The following is a 20,129-nucleotide window of genomic DNA, read 5'->3' as shown; positions in this document are numbered from 1 at the left end:
CTTGGAAAAAAATGCAAATAGCGTCACAGAAGGAGTGCTGGTGCTTTCTGGTCTCCTGCTGTCCTGGGTGCCTGCAGCCCTGGCAGCTGCTCAGGACTTGTTGTGTTGGACAAACATCTCCTAATACACAACCAGAGTCAGCTCGGGAACTCAGCTGGGACATCGGGGTGTAAAAACCCCAAATCCCTTTTATATGGACCTTAAATTTGTTCCCTGATTTCCTCGTGCTCAAAGAGCTTCTCCTGCCTCCTGTGCTGCCAGCACGGGGGATCAGAACTGTTCCTTTGGTTTTCATCCTCCTTAAGTGTCACCTCTTCCATTTTCAATCCTTCCTGTACCCAGCTCTTCACTTTCTCTGAGATTGCTGCCGCAGCATCTCCCCTTTGGTGTCCCTCACAGGAGCCCCAGTCCCTGCTGCCCTTCCCCACTGCCCCAGTCCTGTTTGCAGTGCTCCAGAGGGAGTTTCCAGCCAGGGAAGAGCTCACCCCTCAGATTTACCAGGACTGCCACCCAGAGCTCAGGGGCTGCCTTTGGCTGCCAGCTCCCTAAAGGCAGTGACAGCAGTGCCTGAGTGGCCACTGGAGGTGACAGGGTTAGGGCAGAATTGTCAAATATAAATATAAAATCGTTAAAATATATAATATAAAACAGTTATTGTGATGATTGTGGCTGTGCAGCCCCAGCTCTGGGATATCCTGGGTCTGATCAGCTCGAGGGGCTGGCAGGGAACATGAAGCTGAGGTTTCAGAGTGGCCACGAACACAAATTCCTTTTGTTCCTATCTGAATTTTTCCCCCAGCTTTGATTCTGGGAAGGGAAGGAAGAGGAGGCTGCAGTTCCCCTCATCTCTGCACTAAATCACCCCGTGCTTTGGTCTAGACTTGCAAATTTGTTCTCCAAACCGTTGTTGGCCTCTTCCAGGGCAGCATCTCATTACAGAGCTAACTGCAGAATCAACTGCTCTTGCTGACATGTTTCCTGATTTAGATGCAGCTGGATCCAGCTGGGGTTTAGTGCCTCAGATAGCCCTGGAAGGGTTTTATTTTTTTTTTTTTCCTCCTCTTGACACGGTTAAATCTAGTTGCATTAGGAATTTAATTAGGTGTTAGTTTAATTGTGGTTTGAGCTGTTTTCTCCCATTCAGCTTTGCTAGCAGGGACTGAGTCAGGGAGACTCTTGAGTTCTATTTCTGCCCTTGCCACTGCCACTGACAACCTTGGGCTGCTGTGTGCTGGGCTTTTTTCTGTCCTCCCAGTGCAAATGAGACAAATCAGTGCTGCTTTTCCCCTGGCTGTGGTGGGCAGGGAGTGCTTGGCTCTGCAGGTCTGTGCTGGAGAACTGCCCCTGACCTGCCTGGCTGGGAACAGCCAGGAGAGCTTAAAGCTTATTTTTTTAATATTGTAACTTGCTGGAAGGTGATTTCTTCTGATTTCCTAAAGAATTCTCCCGTTGTTCCAGTGATGGAGATCAGTTTTCTGAGCAATGCCTTTGGCTGTTGTGCAAGAGAGAGCGAGCTGTGAGAGCAGCTGATGGCAGAAAAATCCAACATGCAGCTTTGAGAAGGAGCTGCCAGAAATTTGCCAGAAAGAATTTGAAGCAAAGCCTCACTCACCTGTTGCTGGAGTCGCTGTGTTACATTTATTTCCAGATAAAGCTGCCCATAGCAAGCAATTCCTCTGTCTGCCATCTCCCACTGAACTCCCAGCTCTGGTGTGTTTGCAGGGATGGAAATTTTGGGTGAGAATCCTCCAGGAAGAGCTGGAGCCCCAAGGAGGAGTTCTGTGCCCAGAAAAACCTGAGCAGAGCAGCAGCAGGTGACAGAGAGGTGAAGCTTTCCTGAGCTTTGGGGGTCATTCCAGAGGGAGTGTTTGGAGAAATCTGCTTTTGAGGGAGTTGGTTGGTGCCAGGAACCAGCCCTGTGCTCTCTGGAGGGGCAAAAAGGATGAGATCCCAGTGCTCCAGGGGCTCCTTCCTCCATCCCAGGCTGCTCCAAACCCTGCCCTTGGGCCCTTCCAGGGATCCAGGGGCAGCCACAGCTGGATCTGATGGACCAGGTGAGCTCAGGCTCAGTGTCCAGCCCCCTGTGGGTATTTCTGTGTGTGTCCAGCCCCCTGTGGGTATTTCCGTGTGTGTCCAGCCCCCTGTGGGTATTTCTGTGTCCAGCCCCCTGTGGGTATTTCTGTGTGTGTCCAGCCCCCTGTGGGTATTTCCGTGTGTGTCCAGCCCCCTGTGGGTATTTCCGTGTGTGTCCAGCCCCCTGTGGGTATTTCTGTGTGTGTCCAGCCCCCTGTGGGTATTTCCGTGTGTGTCCAGCCCCCTGTGGGTATTTCTGTGTGTGTCCAGCCCCCTGTGGGTATTTCTGGGTCCAGCCCCCTGTGGGTATTTCTGTGTGTGTCCAGCCCCCTGTGGGTATTTCTGTGTGTGTCCAGCCCCCTGTGGGTATTTCTGTGTGTGTCCAGCCCCCTGTGGGTATTTCTCTGTGTGTCCAGCCCCCTGTGGGTATTTCTCTGTGTGTCCAGCCCCCTGTGGGTATTTCTCTGTGTGTCCAGCCCCCTGTGGGTATTTCTGTGTGTGTCCAGCCCCCTGTGGGTATTTCTCTGTGTGTCCAGCCCCCTGTGGGTATTTCTCTGTGTGTCCAGCCCCCTGTGGGTATTTCTGGGTCCAGCCCCCTGTGGGTATTTCTCTGTGTGTCCAGCCCCCTGTGGGTATTTCTCTGTGTGTCCAGCCCCCTGTGGGTATTCCCACCCTGCCCAGTGCTCTGAGAGGAAAAGGCTGAGTGTGTTTCAGATGCAGGAGCCAGAGCAGTGGAAGCTGCCCTGAGGATGTGTCAGAGTCATCGGTGGAGAGCAGAGAGGATATGGCTGGAGTTGGAGTTGTGCTCCCCTGGCTTCCCTCTGGGAGTGACAGGCTCAGGTTTTGCCCCTTTGCCATCGGTTAAAAGGATGAGTTTGATTTAAGGTGGGAGGAGAGGAGTTGGATTAACACATCCCCAGACCCATTAAATGGAAATCTCTGCAGTTCCCTGAGTGCTTCATTCAGGCAGGAGAGAACATGGCTGCAGGAAAAGAGGCAGGTTGGCCAGCCTGCCTTTAAATTGCTGGAGTTCCTGGTGGGATCTATTGGATTTCCCGTAATCTTTAATTATAAAGTGTAATTACTTTAGGATGGATTATCAATGTCGGTGTCGGTCTCGGGGAGTTGCTTGGTAACATCCCTGGAGCTGCAGCTCCTCCTGCTCTGCACTTGCAGGCTTTTAGAGGCAGCCAGAGGAAGGCTCTGGATGTCAGTGTCTGCCTAAATGGAACATCTCCATCCACTGGAGTGAGCACACAGCCTTTTTGTTATCATTTTGCTGTTACATAAAAGCATTACCGGGGACACGGGGCCCCGAGAAGGAACCTGAGAAGTTGCTCAGCTTTCTATTAAAGGGTTTTCAAATGAATTCCAGCCTTTTTATAGCATTCTGCCCTGCTGTTTGCCTGGATATTTATATCTCCATGTGAGAATATAAAGGCAGCAACACAAAATAAACATGATGCTGTTTCATTACCTTTTCTGCAGATCCTGAATTATACAGGTTTATGCAAGTCTGATAAGGAAAAAATGCATCCATTATTCCAAGTAGAAATGAGTTATCCCAATGTGTTTGGGCAGACTTCTTCCTGCAACACTGACAGTTCCTCTTCTTCTCTCTCTCTTGTCATCTGGCAAATTGTATTTTCTACAGCAGGGGAAAATAAATGGCATTTTTGCAGCTTGAAAACCCAAACTGGCACGGGGCTGCTGTGGGGCAGCGAGGAGGTTAAAGGTGGGACAGGAAAGGTCCTGCTTTGGAAACTGATAGGACAAATAATCTGCTTCCAGCTGCAGGAAAAGGAAGAGAGATGAGGAAAAAACAAGTTAGGAATACAAAAGGGAAAGAAATATTAAGATTGCACTCAGCACCCTGGCCTTTTTTTATTTTTTTTTTAACCCAAACTGGAAATTTCTTAGATCTGTTCTTGTGAGATGTTTGAAGGGGAGTTGAAGGAAGGAGGCTGAAGAGCCACAGAAGTGGTTATCTTGTGAAGATAATGGCTTTGTGTAATGTTCTTTGGAAGTGCTTGAAAGGGACTGATTGGTTGGTAAATTTAGATTTCATCTTTTAAGCATTTACTAATTATCCCAGTCTAGATGGATAAAACTAATCAAATGGCTGCTTGGGAATGCTCTGCATTTGGAGCTCTTCCCTGTTAACAAAAGGAGGGCAAGTGATGGTGGAGGGGAGCTTTTTCTTCTTTTCTTCCCCCCTCTCATCTCTCTGCTTTTTGCAAGTCCATAAACCCAGAGATCTGGAGTGGTTTAGATATTAAATGTGCTAAAGATTTGCACATCTCTTCAAAGTGACAACGCTTTCTTGGTCAAGTTTTTATCCCAGTTTATCCCAATTTCTTCATTACCTGGATCACAGCATCCTCTAAATGCTTTTTGTTCTGCTGCTGTGGAACACAGGTGGGTTTGAAGGCCAGGTCCCTTTGGGGTTTGGATGGAGCAAAGCACCAGAAAAGATAAGGATCTAAATGGTGAAAATGACAGCAGAGGTTTTCAGAGTTCAGTTTTCTCATTTCTAGTTGGTTTTAATGCAGACTTGTCTGGCTGGGCAGCTGAAACTCTGCAAAGTAACAAGAGACTTACAGGTGAAAGAAAGGAAAAAGCCATCTGACAAATGAAGTTATAAATTTGGAAGTCTCTGCTATAAATCAGTTGAGACTCAGAGTGCTTAGAATACCAGGGCCAACTAGATAATTGTCTATTAGGTGGCAGATGGCTCACTGGTGAGAACAAAGCCTGGAATTATGGATCTATTTCCATAATTTTTGTGGTTCCGGTGCCATTTTTCAAATGCAAAATGGCACGACGTTAACACTGATGTATTGTGATGCGTGAGGACTGGAGGGGCATAAAATATTCACTTCTGATCCTGGTGGCTCATCAGAAATGAGCCTGGAACACCTCAGCACACACATTCCCCATCCCTGTGCACCTCCATCCCTTCCCTTCCACCTGGAATCTGGGATCTGTGCTCAGAGGGAGCTGTGGATGTGGAGCCCTCGCTGCATCCCTTCCGTGGTTTGGGAGCTGAGGTGCTAAATTTGGCCTGGAGAGGCAGCTGCAGGGAGCCAGAACGGGCACAGAGTGGTGCAGATGCTTTTTTGGCTCTTCAACTTTTCCAGTTGCTGCTTTTTTGGAGCCGTCAAGTGGAGAGAGGAGAAGCTCTGGCCTGCTGGGAGATGAAAAGCTGCCACGTTCTGCAATGCTTGCCTCCCAAATCTGCAGGGTTTAAAGGCAGTGTGCCTCACCTAAAGAGAGCCTGGCAGCACTTCCAGTGCCATCATCCCCTGAGGATGAGCTCAGGACTGAACACTGAAGAGCCTGAGACTGAAATCCTTTGGTGGGGGAACTTGTCCCAGCAGTGGGACAAAGGCAGCTGGCACGGCTCAGCAGGCAGGTGAGGGATGCTCTCAGAGCCCTGCGTGAAGTGGGGACTTTGGGGAGCCTCAGGCTGTCCCTCCTTGCGTGAGGAGAGAGGAGAAGAGGAGATTTCCCTGCAGGAGCTGTGGCTGCTGGAGGCTGAAGGAAAGCCTGGGCGGTTCTCCGTGCCCTCCCTGGGATGGAGGTGTCTGCACACTCTGGCACCAGGAGCACTGCAGGGGTTAAAGAAGTCGAGGGAAGGAAATAACTCCAAATTTCACACTCAGCTGAAAATGAGGCTGACTCAGGATGACAGCGTTTTAGGGGGTTGAGGGAACAGAACAGGATCATTTCCACATCCTCTGCGTGTCCAGGCTCCCTGTGTGCCAGAAGGGTGGGTCCTGCTTCCCCAGCTCTGACTGAGAGCAGAAAGGAGCCCAGGAGGTGCCTGGCTGTTTCCTTTCGGGGCAGGAGCCCGCTGTGGGAATGCTGCCTTTAAAAACACCATCCTTCCTGCTGGCAGCTTCAGCAGCCAGCTCTGACACCTAAAAGCCTTTGCTCTGCACTGCCCAGAGAGAGCACAGAGCTCCTCAAAGATTCACCCCTTTTCGTTCTTGAGAAATGAGAACTTCCTATTTACAACCTGCTGCCACTGGGAAAAAACACCAAAACAAAACAGAGTTTTGGCAAAAATAAAGTGAACACCCCGAGTCATATGACTGGGACACGTTGGAGTGCATTTTGTGGAGGGTTTCTTCCCCCTCCCTGGGTCGTTATTTAGTTTCCTCAGCAGAGCTCTCCGCTGATTAATTCATCCCACACTGAGTTTTTAAACCTCAAATTGGCTTTGTTTGTTTGTCCAGTATTCCATCTCCTGGTGGTGTTGGAGCCTGAGTGTTAGCCATCGGTTCAGCAAATGTTTATCCTCCTCCATATGAACAGCTCCAGGAAACTTTACTTTGGAAGCTTGATGTTTAAAAAGGAGGGGGGAATCCGGGGCTGTGGCTTTTTGCTAATTAAGGAGGATTCTGCCAGGGGCTTGTGATGTTGGGTTAGTGAAACACACAGCTGGAGGGAAGAGGAAGAGCTGAGATGACAGGAGGAATTTCAGACCAAAGTAACCTGCAGATTCAGATCCTGAAACAGAGCAGCAAATGCTGCTGCACACACAAGTGCTGTGTGGAGGAAGGATTGGGTTTAAACCATTTTCCCCTCAAAAGTCTGGGCTGAGGGAAGCGTTTCAGACTTCTCTTATCTTTGCTGGAGAACATGGTTGGCTCTCTGAAGCCCCTTCTCCCCCTTTGTTATCTTTTCTCCCAGGGGTTGAATCAAAGGCTGTTCAGGTCAGTGCAGTGCTGGGGCTGGAACTGCTCAGAGCCAGGCTGGGGGGCTTAGATTTATTTAAGGCACTCCTTGGAGGCTGACAAGTCTCTCCCAGATGAAGAAAGGACACTGGTAGGTTTAATTTCTCCTCCCAGCTGGAGCCAGAGGGGCAGGAGGACAGCAAGAGCTGCTCTGGGATCTGTGTGTGTTGGAACTTGCACAAGCACTGCCCCACAGCCCTGAGGGGAAGGTCAGGCTGCTGGGCCCTGCTCAAACATCCCAAAAGGAATTGTTTGGGTTGGAAAGGGTTGCTCAGAAATCACCCAGCCCATTGCAGAGCTCTCTGAAGAAGGCTCTGTGGAGTTGGGATAGAAGATCACAAAATGTCATGGGTTTGGTCTCTGTGAATGTGTTCTGTCAACGAATAGAATGAAAACCTCTGTGCAGCCCCTCAGATCAGTTTCTCCCTGTAGGGACAGCTTTGGCCTTGCACTCTTAGCCCATTCTAACAACCATTCTGAAATGCTGATTCTCTCTGCAAAAGGCTGGAAATCCAGGGATGGAGACAGCTCTCTACAAATCCCACGTGGTTTGCAGGGCCAAGGGGGAAGGTGGGCTTTGGGTGTGAGATGTGCCAGGATCTTCACCAGAAATGATGAGCTGGAGACCTCATCCCAGCTCTGGGTGCAGCCCCACTCCTCGGGGTCAGTGGGAATTCAGATTTTTGTTAAATTAAATTACCAGTGGGTTTAGCAGTGAGTGGGGAAACTCCCACCGATTCCCACAGCTGAGGTTTGGAAATTCTCCCTCATGGTGACTGTTCCCATTGCCTTTTCCCCGGCAGATGATGAAGTTTGCCTGGGATAACTACAAGCAGTACGCCCTGGGCAAGAACGAGCTGCGCCCGCTGACCAAGAATGGCCACATCGGGAACATGTTCGGTGAGTGGGGCTCCATTCCTGCCACTGCACTCCTCCTGGGCTTTGCAGGGTCTCACACCCACTGCAGGGAGGTGTCTGTCCCCGCTGCTGCTGCTGGCAGCTGTCCCCTGCACTCCGAAGTGACATCCTCCTCCACATCAGGAGCTGGGGACAGCTCCCAGCCTGTGGGGATCTGCTTTGGGTGGTCCCCAACCCCAACCCTGCTCAGATGTGGGGAAGTGTGAGGGTGGAAATGGCACTAGGTGTCTCTGACACCCCCAGCCTGGAGAGGGGAAGGTTTGGGGGTCACATTGCCTGAGGTTTGGAGGGTCTCACACCCAGGGCAGCTCCTGTCCCTCACTGCAGGGAGGTGTCTGTCCCCGCTGCTGCTGAGGAGCACGGCTCTGGATCCACTGTGCATGTCCCAGGGAATCCCATCCCTCCAGGCAGCTCCAGTCCTGGGTCACCTCCCTGTGCAGGGCCAGCTCCAGATGTGCTTGGGAGCGGTGCTAACATGAAAGTGTCTTTATTAAAACATGAAGGCAGCCCAGAGCTGACAATGCTGCTATTTGTCTGAGCTTGTAGGCTTCAGGACCCGACCAAATTGAGCACTTTCTCTGTCTCGTTTCTCCACTGTTGAGCAAGATGTGAATTCCATGAAATATTGAGTGAATCAATATTAAAAGCTCTTTATACTCTGTGCTAACTGGCTTGTATAATTTTACTCTTTAGCAGATTACCTTTTTTTTATGTGAGCCACTTTGAGTGCGATTCCCCTGCTCATTCTGGTGGGATACTTGTTGTGGTTTCGGGGTATTTGTTGGCTTTTGGGGATTTAAATTGTCTTTTTGCTGCTCTGCACTCCAGGCATTTCCCTGCCTGTGCCATGGGGAGCCCAGCACACCCTGCCTGAGCACCTCTCCTTTCCCTTCCCTGGGGAATTGCTGCTGTGCCCAGGGCTCTGGGCTGCTGTCCAAGGGAGCTGTGTGCAGGGATGATCTCCTGCAGCTCCTCAGGGGCAGATTCAGGATGGCACTGAGGCTTTGGAGAACACTCCCATCCTGGACACCTCCCAGCCAGTGGAGATCTGCTTTGTGAGGACCCCAACCCCAATCCTGCTCAGCTTTGGGGGCTCAGATGTGGGGGAGTGTGAAGGTGGAAACAGCACCAGGTGTCTCTGACACCTTCAGCCTGGAGAGGAGAAGGTTTGGGGTGGCCTTATGGCCTTCCAGGACCTGAGGGAGGACAAGAGAGATGGAGAGACCATTTCCAAGGGGCTGGAGTGACAGGAGTGGCCTCAAACTGACAGAGGGCAGGGTTATGTGGGACATTAGGGACAAGTTCTTTGCTGTGGGGTGGTGAGGCCACATCTGGCTCGCAGCTGGGCAGGGCTGGGCTGCAAGGAAACCTTTGGGGAGGCTCAGGGCAGGTTTGGGATTGTCCCAGGCTGGGTGTGAGCAGCCCCTGCCCCTGCCAGGAGCTCTGGTTTGGGTGGGTTTGGCCTTTGCTTTGCTCTCTCAACCCCCTCCAGCAACAGGCAGGTTCTTCATCTGAGCATTTGCATGGAGTTCAGCAGCGAGTTGAAGCATTCTGCAGCTCTTCCACTCTGGCAAGCTTGTCAAAATTCCTCAAGGAGTGTGCCAGTAAACAGACAAAAATATTGAAAGCTTTAAAATGCATTTATCATGCTAAAACAATTGACAGTACTTATGCTTGTTTGGAGTGTGCCTGTGAGCACTCTCAGGGAAAATGCTTTGGAGCACGAGGATTTGCAGACAACTGCAGAAAAGCAGCTCCATGGCACATTTCAGCCTTTTCATGGCCTTTTCCTGCTTCTAACTGAAGGAGGGCAGCATCAGGCAATCCCTTATTATCCCTCTGTCCCTCTTGCCTTCAGAGACCTGGAGAAAGGAGGACAGGGCACCGTGGCCCTGCACTGATCCCCATTCCCCCTCCTGTCACATCAAGTGTCTTTTTATTCCGAACTCCAGACGGAAAGGAGGCAAACTGGGTGCTCTCCAGGCTGGAAATGTCAATATTAAGCTGAGATTTCTCTGCAGCTGCTTCCATGTGGGAGGGGAGGAACCTCTTTGGGGCTGTTTTGGAGCCCTGTGTTGGTGTGCATGGGAAGCAATCAAGTTCCTGCAGGGTGATGCATTTTGCTGTCGTGGATGTGCTGCTGCTCACTTGGAGCCTTCAGTTTGGCAGCCTCAGCCTTGGGGGGAGCTGCTCTGGATCAAACATTCCCTCTGGTCCGACAGAAATAAAAAGGAGCTCTGAATTCTGCTCCTATAGAGTGTCCTGCTTCTCCTGGGAGCCAGGAGAGAGCATCCTTCCCCCTTTTCCTGCCCTGGTGGGAAAACCTGGATCCCCAACCCCTTTAATCCCTGCAGAGGTCCAACTTTGCCACTTCCCAAGGATTCTCCACAGGCAGCATCCCCCTCTCCTGGGCTTTGTTCTGGTGCCTTGGTCTCCTGTTCCTGCTGGTGCTTGATGTTCTCCAGCTCCTGTTTCTAAGGCATCACTCTCCCCAAGCCTCTCCCACGTTTCTGGACGGAGTTTCTGTGCACAGAACTCCTGTGATTGCTGTCGCTTACAATCACTGCAGCTCGAGAGCCCTTGCCTTAAACCCACAAGCTGTGCTCCTCTCATCAGCATTAATTATTCATCAGTGATGCTTGAGCTCAGAAGTGCCACGCTGCAGAGCCCAGCCCCCGGCCTCCAGTGGGGTAAACAGGCTTTAGACTTGGAGCCGTGTGCTGATTTCCCTGGAAATGATGCTGTGGAGGTGGGCAGAGTGCTCCACGAGGCTGGGGGATGATCTCTGCTGGAACAAACCCCACGCCACGGGCTCCCAGGGGCTCCAAATGGTCCTGAGGGCTGCACAGCCGCGGGGTTCAGGGCTGTCTGCAGGAATTCTCAAGGAAAAGCTGCAGGACACCAGGCACTGCTCAATCCAGGTGCTGGGTTAGGAGCACCTAAGGAAAATGGTCAGCCTGGAGATGTGCAGGTACAAATTCTGCTCCTGGTGCTGAGGCAGTTATTTTAACCCTTCTCAGCACTGCTGCCTTAGGGGCTGGAAGGATTAAATCCCCTGATGTTTGCCAGTGTTGGCTCCCTGGCTGCTGGAGAGGGCAGCAGCTCCGTGTGTCCCAGCCCCTGAAATGCACCGTGAGCTCCAGAGCCCGGGATTATTATTCTGCCCGCTCCCCAGCTCTGTCAGAGCCACTTATTTTTCTGACAAAATGTTTTTAAAATCCTGTTAGCTTCACAGAGCTTCTGTAGCTACGGGAGAGTGAGCTGGCATCTCGTTCTGCTCGTGCATCAGCTGAATTGTCAGTTACATTTTGATTGCACAGTCTTTTAACAATGATAAGGTGAGAAGCCTGATTTTCAGATATCTCTTGAAGTGTGCAGTGCTGGCAGCAGAAGAATCTTTCTTTGACTTACAACCTGAGCCAATTTGCTCTGAAATCAGTGACAGCGAGTAAATACAGAACCTTGCTGTGCTGTTAGGAGTCTTTCACCACCTAAATGCACGCTGGTTTATTAATTTTAGTTTAAAAATAGCAAGCCTTAGCCAGGTTTCTCCCCTTTTTTTTTCTCCTCTTTTCCCCACTCGATATCATGCCTGAGATCCTGAATTGCCTGGGTGCAGCCATTGCTCCTCTCAGCATATGCTGAATTTCTGCAGCCTTCAGCTGCTGGGGACCCGAGTGACAGCTGTCACTGCCAGGACACTGCCAGGTGAGCACAGCTCTGCCAGCACTGCACACAGGGGACAGGAGGTGTCTACACCTCGTCCTGCAGCAGGGCTCTCCTGTTGCTCCACCTTGGATTGCCTGGTGGGAGGAGAAATTCCTGGAGAAGTCGGTGTCTGCCTGGGCTGTGTTTGTGTGCTGGGCTCGGACTTGGGTCTGAGCTGTTTGCTCTGAAGGGGGTCACTGGCCTCAGCTGCCTGGAAATGGGGCTGCTTTGGCTCTCCTGCATAAAAAAACAAAAACAGGGGGTGAACTGGTTGGGAGAGAAAAGGAGTGACCACAGGAATGTATCTGGAGAGGCCTCTGGAAAGGAGCAAACTGCTTGTCCTGAGCTCCAGAGCCTTCAGGATTGTCCTGCCTGGGGAATCCCACCAGATTTTGTCACTGCCCTGTGGCATTGTCACCTGCCAGGCTCAGATCTGGATGGAGAGTCCAGGACTCCCCAGTGGAAATTCCAGGACTCCCCAGTGGAAATTCCAGGACTCCCCACTGGAAATTCCAGGAATCCCACTGGAAATTCCAGGACTCCCCAGTGGATTTAAGCTGCAGTGACAGCAGCTCCTCTGGGGCTCCCAGTTCAGGTGCTGGACCCCAAAATCTCCTGGTGCCAGGGTTAGAGATTCCAACCATCCAGCTGAGCCAAGCATTTTCCAGAGAGCTGCTTCCTTCCCCCAGGATTCAGCCAGGATTCAGCAGGCAGCAAACACACCCACCTCAATTAAAAGTGACACGAGTTGGTCTGTGAATGTATAACAGGGGAGAGGTAATTGAATGAAAATATTAATTCAGCAATATCCCAGCTACCAGAAGAGAAATGGGAACCTCCAATTGTGCAATCAATTCCTGCACCTTTTCTCTTCTGTCTCTGGGTCTCTTTCCTCGTGATCACAAAATTGCAAAACCCTGGAGAGTCCTTTTATGTGATTAAAATAATAATAATAATAATAATGGCTCTCTTAATTTCTATGCTAAATTATGCCTGCTGCCTATTGCACATGACATTGGATGCTTGGCTCCATGAGCTCTTTAAAGAGAAAAATACCTTGTAATGAAGATGTTGCTGGAACTCTGTTGCTCCCTGGCATAATCCTTTTTTTTTTTTTTTTTTTAATTTTTCATGTATAATGTCCCCCAGATGAATAATTTTCAGGAGGGCATTTTGAGTTGACTTTGGCTTTTGCTGTCAGTGAAATCTGCAGCAACAAACTTATTTCCTGGCAGCAGGAAGCAGGGAATCAGGATTTCCTCCAAATCCCAAACTCCGCAGAGTCTGCCTGTGTCTGGGAGCTGACATCAATCCTTTTGTGGGTTTTTTTCCCCTTCCTTTGAGATCATTCCCGAGGTAATTAATCCTTCAGGAGCTCTTTCCCCACTCCACTCTCACCTGGAGTCCTGCTGGCACTGGTGGCTCCAACATCAGGGACCCTGAGTCCCACCCAGGGGTTTAAGGTGATGGCAGTGGCTCCACTGACTTCTCAGCTGGAAATATTCATTTAAAAAGTTTAAAAAGGGAAAAAAAACACCCCAGAGTGGCTCCAGCCCTCCTCAAACACCTTTGCATCAAAGGCTGGTTCTGGGGCTGGGCAGTGACTGCTGGAAAACTGTCATTTGGACTGATTAATCTTAGATTAAAGAAAGAACTGAAGTCAGAAAGGACTAAAGTTGGGTGGAGAAGCCGAGAGCCTGGGGACTCTGGGCAGCACAGCTTGGCCTGGCCTGAGCCCCAACTGGGCAAGTTCATTATCTCCATGCAGCCCCATTAATCATCCCAGCTTCCTCCCCAGCTTCCTGAACTTTCCACTGACCCCAAACTGAGTCTGGAGCTTAATGAGGCCCAGAAGTAGGAGAGAGCATCTTGGGATTTGTCAGAAGCGCTTGGCACAGCAAAACACTGGGGGAGAAGGAAACAAAACAAGGAACAGAGAAACAGCAAAAACAGCCATTAGAGGAGCAAATGGGAGCAGAAGGGAGGAAATTGTGTTGGGCTGTGAGTGGAGAGGGTTCTGTGGGCTGCTGAGAGAGGAGCAGGCAGAGGCGTGGAGGAAAAGCCACACGTGAGCAGTCCCGTGCTGGAGCACACAGGGAACAATCAGGCTGCAGCTATTTTTTATCCTTTTTTTTTTTTTCCAGGCTCTGGGTGTATTTTAAAATGCACCGAGCTCATCTTTAAGATTTTTATTTTTTTCCCCTTCTTTTCTTTTAATATTTTCTTTAAGCACCCCATTATGGATGTTGCCTGTGCCTCATTCTGGACACTAATTATGCGGAAATAATTGTCTAATCTTCAGAGATATTGAGCGTGTGATTAAAAAGCAGCCAGCTGAGAGTGGGAGGAGTTGGACTGCTCACAGATCCAGCTCTGGATCAGGAGCCTTTGGTGGCAGCTCCACAGCAGAAGCTGAGTTGGAGGTTTGGCACTTCCAACTGGTTTGAGCAAACATCCGACGTCTGCTCCAGGGGCCTGGGCATGGCTTGGGAATGCCAGGGAATGGGGGGCTGGAGGGGGCTGGGGTCCATGGGATCCTTGGATGGGATCTATGGGCTGGGATTTATGGCACTTATGGGATCCGTGGGATGGAATTGGATGGGATGGGCTCCATGGGATGAGATCTCTGGGATGGGATTTATGGGATTTACGGGCTCCAAGGGATGGATCCATGGGCTGGGATTTATGGGATTTATGGGTTCCATGGGCTGGATCCATGGGCTGGGATTTATGGGCTCCATGGGATGGGATCCATAGGCTGGGATTTATGGGATTTATGGGCTCCATGGGATGGGATCCATAGGCTGGGATTTATGGGATTTATGGGCTCCATGGGATGGGATCCATAGGCTGGGATTTATGGGATTTATGGGCTCCATGGGATAGATCCATGGGCTGGGATTTATGGGATTTATGGGTTCCATGGGCTGGATCCAGGGGCTGGGATTTATGGGATTTATGGGCTCCATGGGATGGGATCCATAGGCTGGGATTTATGGGATTTATGGGTTCCATGGGATGGGATCCATGGGCTGGGATTTATGGGCTCCATGGGATGGATCCATGGGCTGGGCTGGGCTTTGAGGTCCTTTCCCACCCAAACCACTCTGGGGTTCCATGGGGAGTCAGTTGCCAGCCCTGGGGCTCCTGGCTGCCCTGTGGTCTGCAGGTGGCTTTGGGCAGTGCTCAGGGCCTGCTGTCTTCTCTCCATCAGATTCCTGATGAGATTCTTGCCAGAATCACAGAATTAAGGTCAGAAAAGACCTTTAAAATCTCAGCACTGACCCAGCACCAGCCCTGTGTTCATCACTAACCCACTAACCCACACATTTCTGTCCCTGCCAGGGCTGGAGACTCCTGAGCAGCCAGTCCCAATGCTTGATAACTGAAGAAATTTCCCCCAAATCCAACCTAAACCTCCCCTGGCACAACTTGAGGCCGTTTCTCCTCCTGTCCCAGAGCCTCTGGCTCCAGTTTTATTCCAGGAGGATTTGCAGACACCCTCTGCACTGCCAGGAGCTACTTAAAAAAACCAGAGCAGCTCAAGAATATTTTAAAAATACACTTTTAGCTATGCCTTTTAATGTTGGAAATGTCTTGAGACTCGTGGGTTTCTTACCTTTATCCCTCTGTATTTTGGCTTTCCCTTGTTTATGCAGAGGAGATGGAAACTGTACAGCACAAAAAAAAAAAAAAACCCCAAACCCAGTTATTTTGGTTTTAATTCACTTGATTTTCACTCCTGAAACTTCTGAAGAGATTAAGCAGGTTCCAAACTGCCTTTGCCGTGTTGGATTTCACATTTAGAACTTAACTGCTTTATCACATCATTTTGTGCTGCTGCTGAGCGTTCTTTGCACCCTCATTATGGATCTCATTGGATATTCATCTGGATTAGTGTTGGATTTTGACATTTTTCTGTTCACCTCCAGGAGATCATATATCAAATGGGTCCTGCTACAGAATTTCTTCCTCTGTAATTTCTCCAGGTGCTTGTTTCTGATTTTTTTTTTTATCTCTGCTGCCTTTTTGGGGGAGAGAAGTCCCTTATCTCACTTAATCAGTGGGTTTAACTTCTCCCACAGGACATCAACTTCCAGATTTGTCACTGCTGCCGGGGTTGGCTCTGTGTGCTCAGAATGTTGTGGCAGGCATTTGTCACTGGAAGACCTTTATGCTTTCATAAAGTGCCTCCATTTAGGCTCCCAGGATTGTTCCTGTCTCTGGAGAGGATTTTTTTGGAAGTTCAAGGAAATCCCTCAGCCTTTGCTTGAGGCATCAGTGTGAAACACAGGGAGGATTTTTCTTTTTTTTTTTTTTTTTTTTCTTTTTTTTTTTTGGGCTGACTAAAACTGTTCATCCTTCTTCTGATGTTTTATTCCCAACACCACTTCTGCACCCTACCACACTTTATATGCAGCTCTAAAAAGGGGAGGAAAAAAAACTAAAAAAAAAAGGGAGGAAAAGTTCAGTGCAGGAAAATGAAAGCGATTCAAGAGAAAGTTCTAAAGGCAGGGCTTGTTTCCTACTAATTTCAATACAGGCAGAATTTACCTCTCAGGCACAAAGACAGGATTAAGAAGAGCTCAGTTATTGGTGTTTCTCTCCACAGAGAGAACACGGGGTTGCGCTGGGCTGGTTTCCTCACTGAGCTGGGCAAACACAAACTGTGAATGCAGAGCTGGGGGATCCCAGCAGCCGTGAGCTCTGCTTCATCCCCATTCCCGAGCTCCAGCCTGTGCTGAGCTCTGCCAGGAGGAGAGGGAGCTCAGGAGCAAAGAGCCGAGGATCAAGGTTTGCCCGTGCAGGAGTGCAGAAGCTCTCCTGGACTTCTCCTTCAGGCAGCTGGAAGTGGAAGTCTCCTTCAGGCATTCAAATCAACACCTTTTGCCTAGGCTGGAACATTCCTCCTCCCTTGGCAGGCTCCCTCCTGGTTGCTGTGGGAACCAGCATTTTTAATTTCCTGACTTTTGTGTGCACATCCCGAATTGTAGCTGTGATGTTCTCTGTCACTGAGGTAGCTCTGGGAGAGGCGTGCAGGGGGATGGAGCCAGCAGGAATCATTTTCTGGAGCTCTTCCCGAAGAGCAGCCCTTCCTGCTGCCTCTCCAGGAGGCTTTCTGGAGACCTGCAATTCCCACTCATCTCAGGGAGCAACAAAACACAAAAGTAGCAGCGAAGGGTCTTTAAGTGCTTCCCTTCCCGAGGCTGGGAAGTCCTGGCAGGCAATTCTGCCTCGGTTTAAAGCTTCTCCTGGTGCCTGGCCCCTCTCTCCTGCAGGGATAACCCCTTGGCCTTTCCCTGGGGATGTGCAGAGGGCTTTTCACCCTCTGGATCTTTGCAGCATCTCCAAAACGTTGTCAGGTTTCTCCCCTGGAGGCTGAGCAGCCTCAGACCCACCCAGCTTTAATTGTAGGTCACACTGCTCCTGCTGAGCCCTCGCTGCCCTCGGGGATCCCCAAATGCTGCTGGAAGGGGACTCGGGGCCCTTTCTTCTGTGACACATCACTGCTCATCCTGGGGTGGGCTTTGTGCCTTTTCCCAGCATTGGAAAATCTTGGTTTGAGCTGGGAGTTGTTGGTTTGAGCTGGAAATGGTTGGTTTGAGCTGGAAATGGTTGGTTTGAGCTGAAACTGATTGGTTTGAGCTGGGACTGGTTGGTTTGAGCTGAAACTGGTTGGTTTGAGCTGAAACTGGTTGGTTTGAGCTGGAACTGGTTGGTTTGAGCTGAAACTGGTTGGTTTGAGCTGGAACTGGTTGGTTTGAGCTGAAACTGGTTGGTTTGAGCTGAAACTGGTTGGTTTGAGCTGGAACTGGTTGGTTTGAGCTGAAACTGGTTGGTTTGAGCTGGGACTGGTTGGTTTGAGCTGGAAATGGTTGGTTTGAGCTGGGACTGGTTGGCTTGAGCTGGAAATGGTTGGCTTGAGATGGAAATGGTTGGTTTGAGCTGGAAATGGTTGGTTTGAGCTGGAAGTGATTGGTTTGAGATGGAAATGGGTGGTTTGAGCTGGAAATGGGTGGTTTGAGCTGGAAGTTGGTGGTTTGAGCTGGAAATGGTTGGTTTGAGCTGGAAGTGATTGGTTTGAGATGGAAGTTGTTGGTTTGAGCTGGAACTGGTTGGTTTGAGCTGGAAGTCGTTGGTTTGAGCTGGAAAATGTTATTTTGAGCTGGAAATTGTTATTTTGAGCTGGAAATCCTTGGTTTGAGCTGCATTTCCGAGGGCTGCAGCCTGGCCAAGGCTCTGACAAGAGTGCTGCCTCACCGTTTATTCCTTCTGCTTCATGGTTCGTTGTGCTTCCCCCGGGGCAGCGCGGCCTCGCTGAACTGCATCCCGCTTCTTCCTCACTGTTCTCCCAATTTGCTGAGATTATTTTGATATCTAATCCTGTCAAGCAGCATCCTGGAGAGCATTTGGAGGCTTTTAGCCGGGGTCTTGTTGGTGTGACTTTGACAATATGGGAGAGAAAGGGAAGAGCAGGGACAGATGGTGCCAAGTGATGGAGTTGTCGTGGCTTTAATGTGTTTGTGCTCATGGTAATGGAGCATTTGCATTCTCCTGACCCACTGCAGTCACAGGGAAAAGGTGTTTAGATTCTTCCATCCATGATGATGATGATGAGGAGGGTTCCAAGCTCAGCTCATCAGCCAGACCCCACACTGAACAGCACAGTTAATCCTGTTCACTCCTTTTGAGGGAAGAAAGGGTGAGTTTGTTTTTTATCTCTGGATTTTCTCCCTCCTGGGCTGGTGTTAAGGACCAGGTCGTGTCTGGGAGGTGATGATGGCTGAGCTGTGGATAAAACCACGGCAGGGACGAGGGGTTTTACAGCCCCAGCCCCAACGTGGTGCCTGTTCTGCAGAGCCCATCCAGAGCAGAGCAGATCCGAGGGAAAATCACTGTCAGGAGCTGCAGCCTGTGCTGTCATCACACATCTGCCACTTTTTGGGAGGCAGAAGGGCACCTTCTTCTGATTGTTCTAATGAAGCATCTCCCCTTTGGATTCTGAGGTGAATTAGCAGCCTCTGCTCATTAACTGCTACCTGTGGCTGTGGCAGAGCAGGATAATAGTCGCAGGTAGGACGTGTGTGTTTGTTTTAATGGGCCTGTTGGGACCCCTCACATTAAATGCTGCACGTCCTCGAGGAGGTCCGTGGAGGAGCAATAAATTGAATATAATCAAATTACCTTTAAGCACTCCAAAATTAATTTCAACCATCCAGACCGGGGAGGCACCAGCAGCGTTTTGCCCCAGCTGTTGTCTTGTGCTTAACCTCCTTGAACTGCTGCTCCCAGAAGTGCTCCTGCCTTGTCAAAGGACCCATCTTTGTCAGGAGTAATTACCTCTGCCTGGCCCACATCTGAGCCCCGCTGCCCAAAAGCAGCAGGAGGAAAGCTTTTTCTTTCCCAGAGGAGCATTTGAACGATTATCACTTGTAATTTCCTGCCCAGCCCTCGGTGGCCCACAGAGCTGCCACGGGAGACAGATGGCAGGCACGTGGAGAGTGGGTTTGCAGCATCTCTGCTCTAACAGGGATTGTGTTCCCAGCTCCAGGCAAACCTCCCCTCCTCCCTGACACTTGGAAACGGGACCAGTTGGATTTGGAGCTCCAGGAGGTGTCGGAGTGTGCAGGGATGAGCCAGAGCTGGGGCTTGCAGCATCACTAAATGCTGAAAGATGGTTGGAGAAACTGAGGAAAAGAGGATTAAAGTGGGGAGCTGCTGCCAAGTATTACATATTTAAGAATCAGCTGGCAATAGGTGCTTGTCATATGTCTGCTCTCCCATTCCTGTGAAGGAAGTAACTTATCTGAGGGGCTGGGGCTGTGACAAGTCATTTTTGTGCTGAAACACCTTTCTTCTCCTTTTTCCCCCAGTGTATAATGAGAATATTGCTAACCTGTTCCCCCTGGAACAAAAGAGCCTCTGCCTCCTTTGCCACGTCCCTAAATGAGCCCAAGCTCTTGGTTTTGTGTCTCTCACCCATCACTGGCTCAGGGCAGAGCTGCCACTGCTGCTTCAGCTTGAACGATAGCCTTAATTCTCCGGGGGAAATTGATATTTGAAAAACATGAGTGGTTTGTAATCCGAAAAAAAAAAAAGCCATTTCTTCCCCAGCTGGAACACACTCTCTATTAAATTTGATTATAGCAGCCTAAAAGGCAGCCCTTGAAGCTGCCTGTCTGGTGCCAGCTTTACCTGTCCAGCCCATATGCTGAGGCTGCTCTGTGCTGCAGCTGGAGCTGGGATCCATTAGCACTTCCCAGGAAGCTGGGAGGTGTCTCCTGTTGGGAACAGAAAGCAGCCTGAGCTGCGGTGGGAGGCAGATGTTTGGGTGATTTCCCTCCTGGCAGCCTTCAAAGTTCCTTTGCTGCAGGTGGGAGCTCAGCCTGCCTTGGCAGGTGGGGCTCTGCTCCTTCCCACGTGCTCCAGGGTAATTCCCTGCTGTTCCCACCTTCTCAGGGAGTGACCAGCCCTTTGACCTTCCCTCAGCCCGGGGAAGTGTGGCTTTTCCACCCCGCAGGGCTCAGGACTGGGCTCGGGTGGGTTTGGGGGTGAAGCTCAGGGAGCTGGGCACGCTCTGAGGGATGTCCTGTGTGTCACTGGTGTGTGGAATTCCAGTGGATCCACTGCATGGAAATCCACATCTCCAGGGCCAGGTGAGCTCGGTGAACAGAGCAGAGCCCCGGG

The 20,129-nt window shown here is 50.3% G+C and overlaps 1 protein-coding gene across 2 annotated transcripts in view; it reads left to right on the top strand.

Annotated features, from left to right (window-relative positions):
* Positions 1-20,129, top strand: part of MAN1C1 (mannosidase alpha class 1C member 1) — a 56,419-nt gene that overhangs the window by 10,943 nt on the left and 25,347 nt on the right. For both annotated transcript variants that reach the window (XM_066335044.1, XM_066335045.1), the window contains exon 2: positions 7,619-7,715. In XM_066335044.1, the coding sequence (XP_066191141.1) occupies positions 7,619-7,715 (97 nt within the window). The remainder of the gene's footprint in view (positions 1-7,618; positions 7,716-20,129) is intronic.

The sequence above is a fragment of the Sylvia atricapilla genome, chromosome 24 (genome assembly GCF_009819655.1).
Source record: "Sylvia atricapilla isolate bSylAtr1 chromosome 24, bSylAtr1.pri, whole genome shotgun sequence".
Classification (NCBI taxonomy): Eukaryota; Metazoa; Chordata; class Aves; order Passeriformes; family Sylviidae; genus Sylvia; species Sylvia atricapilla.
Note: the sequence above shows the minus strand (reverse complement) of the source record. Positions and strands in the feature narration are given on the sequence as shown.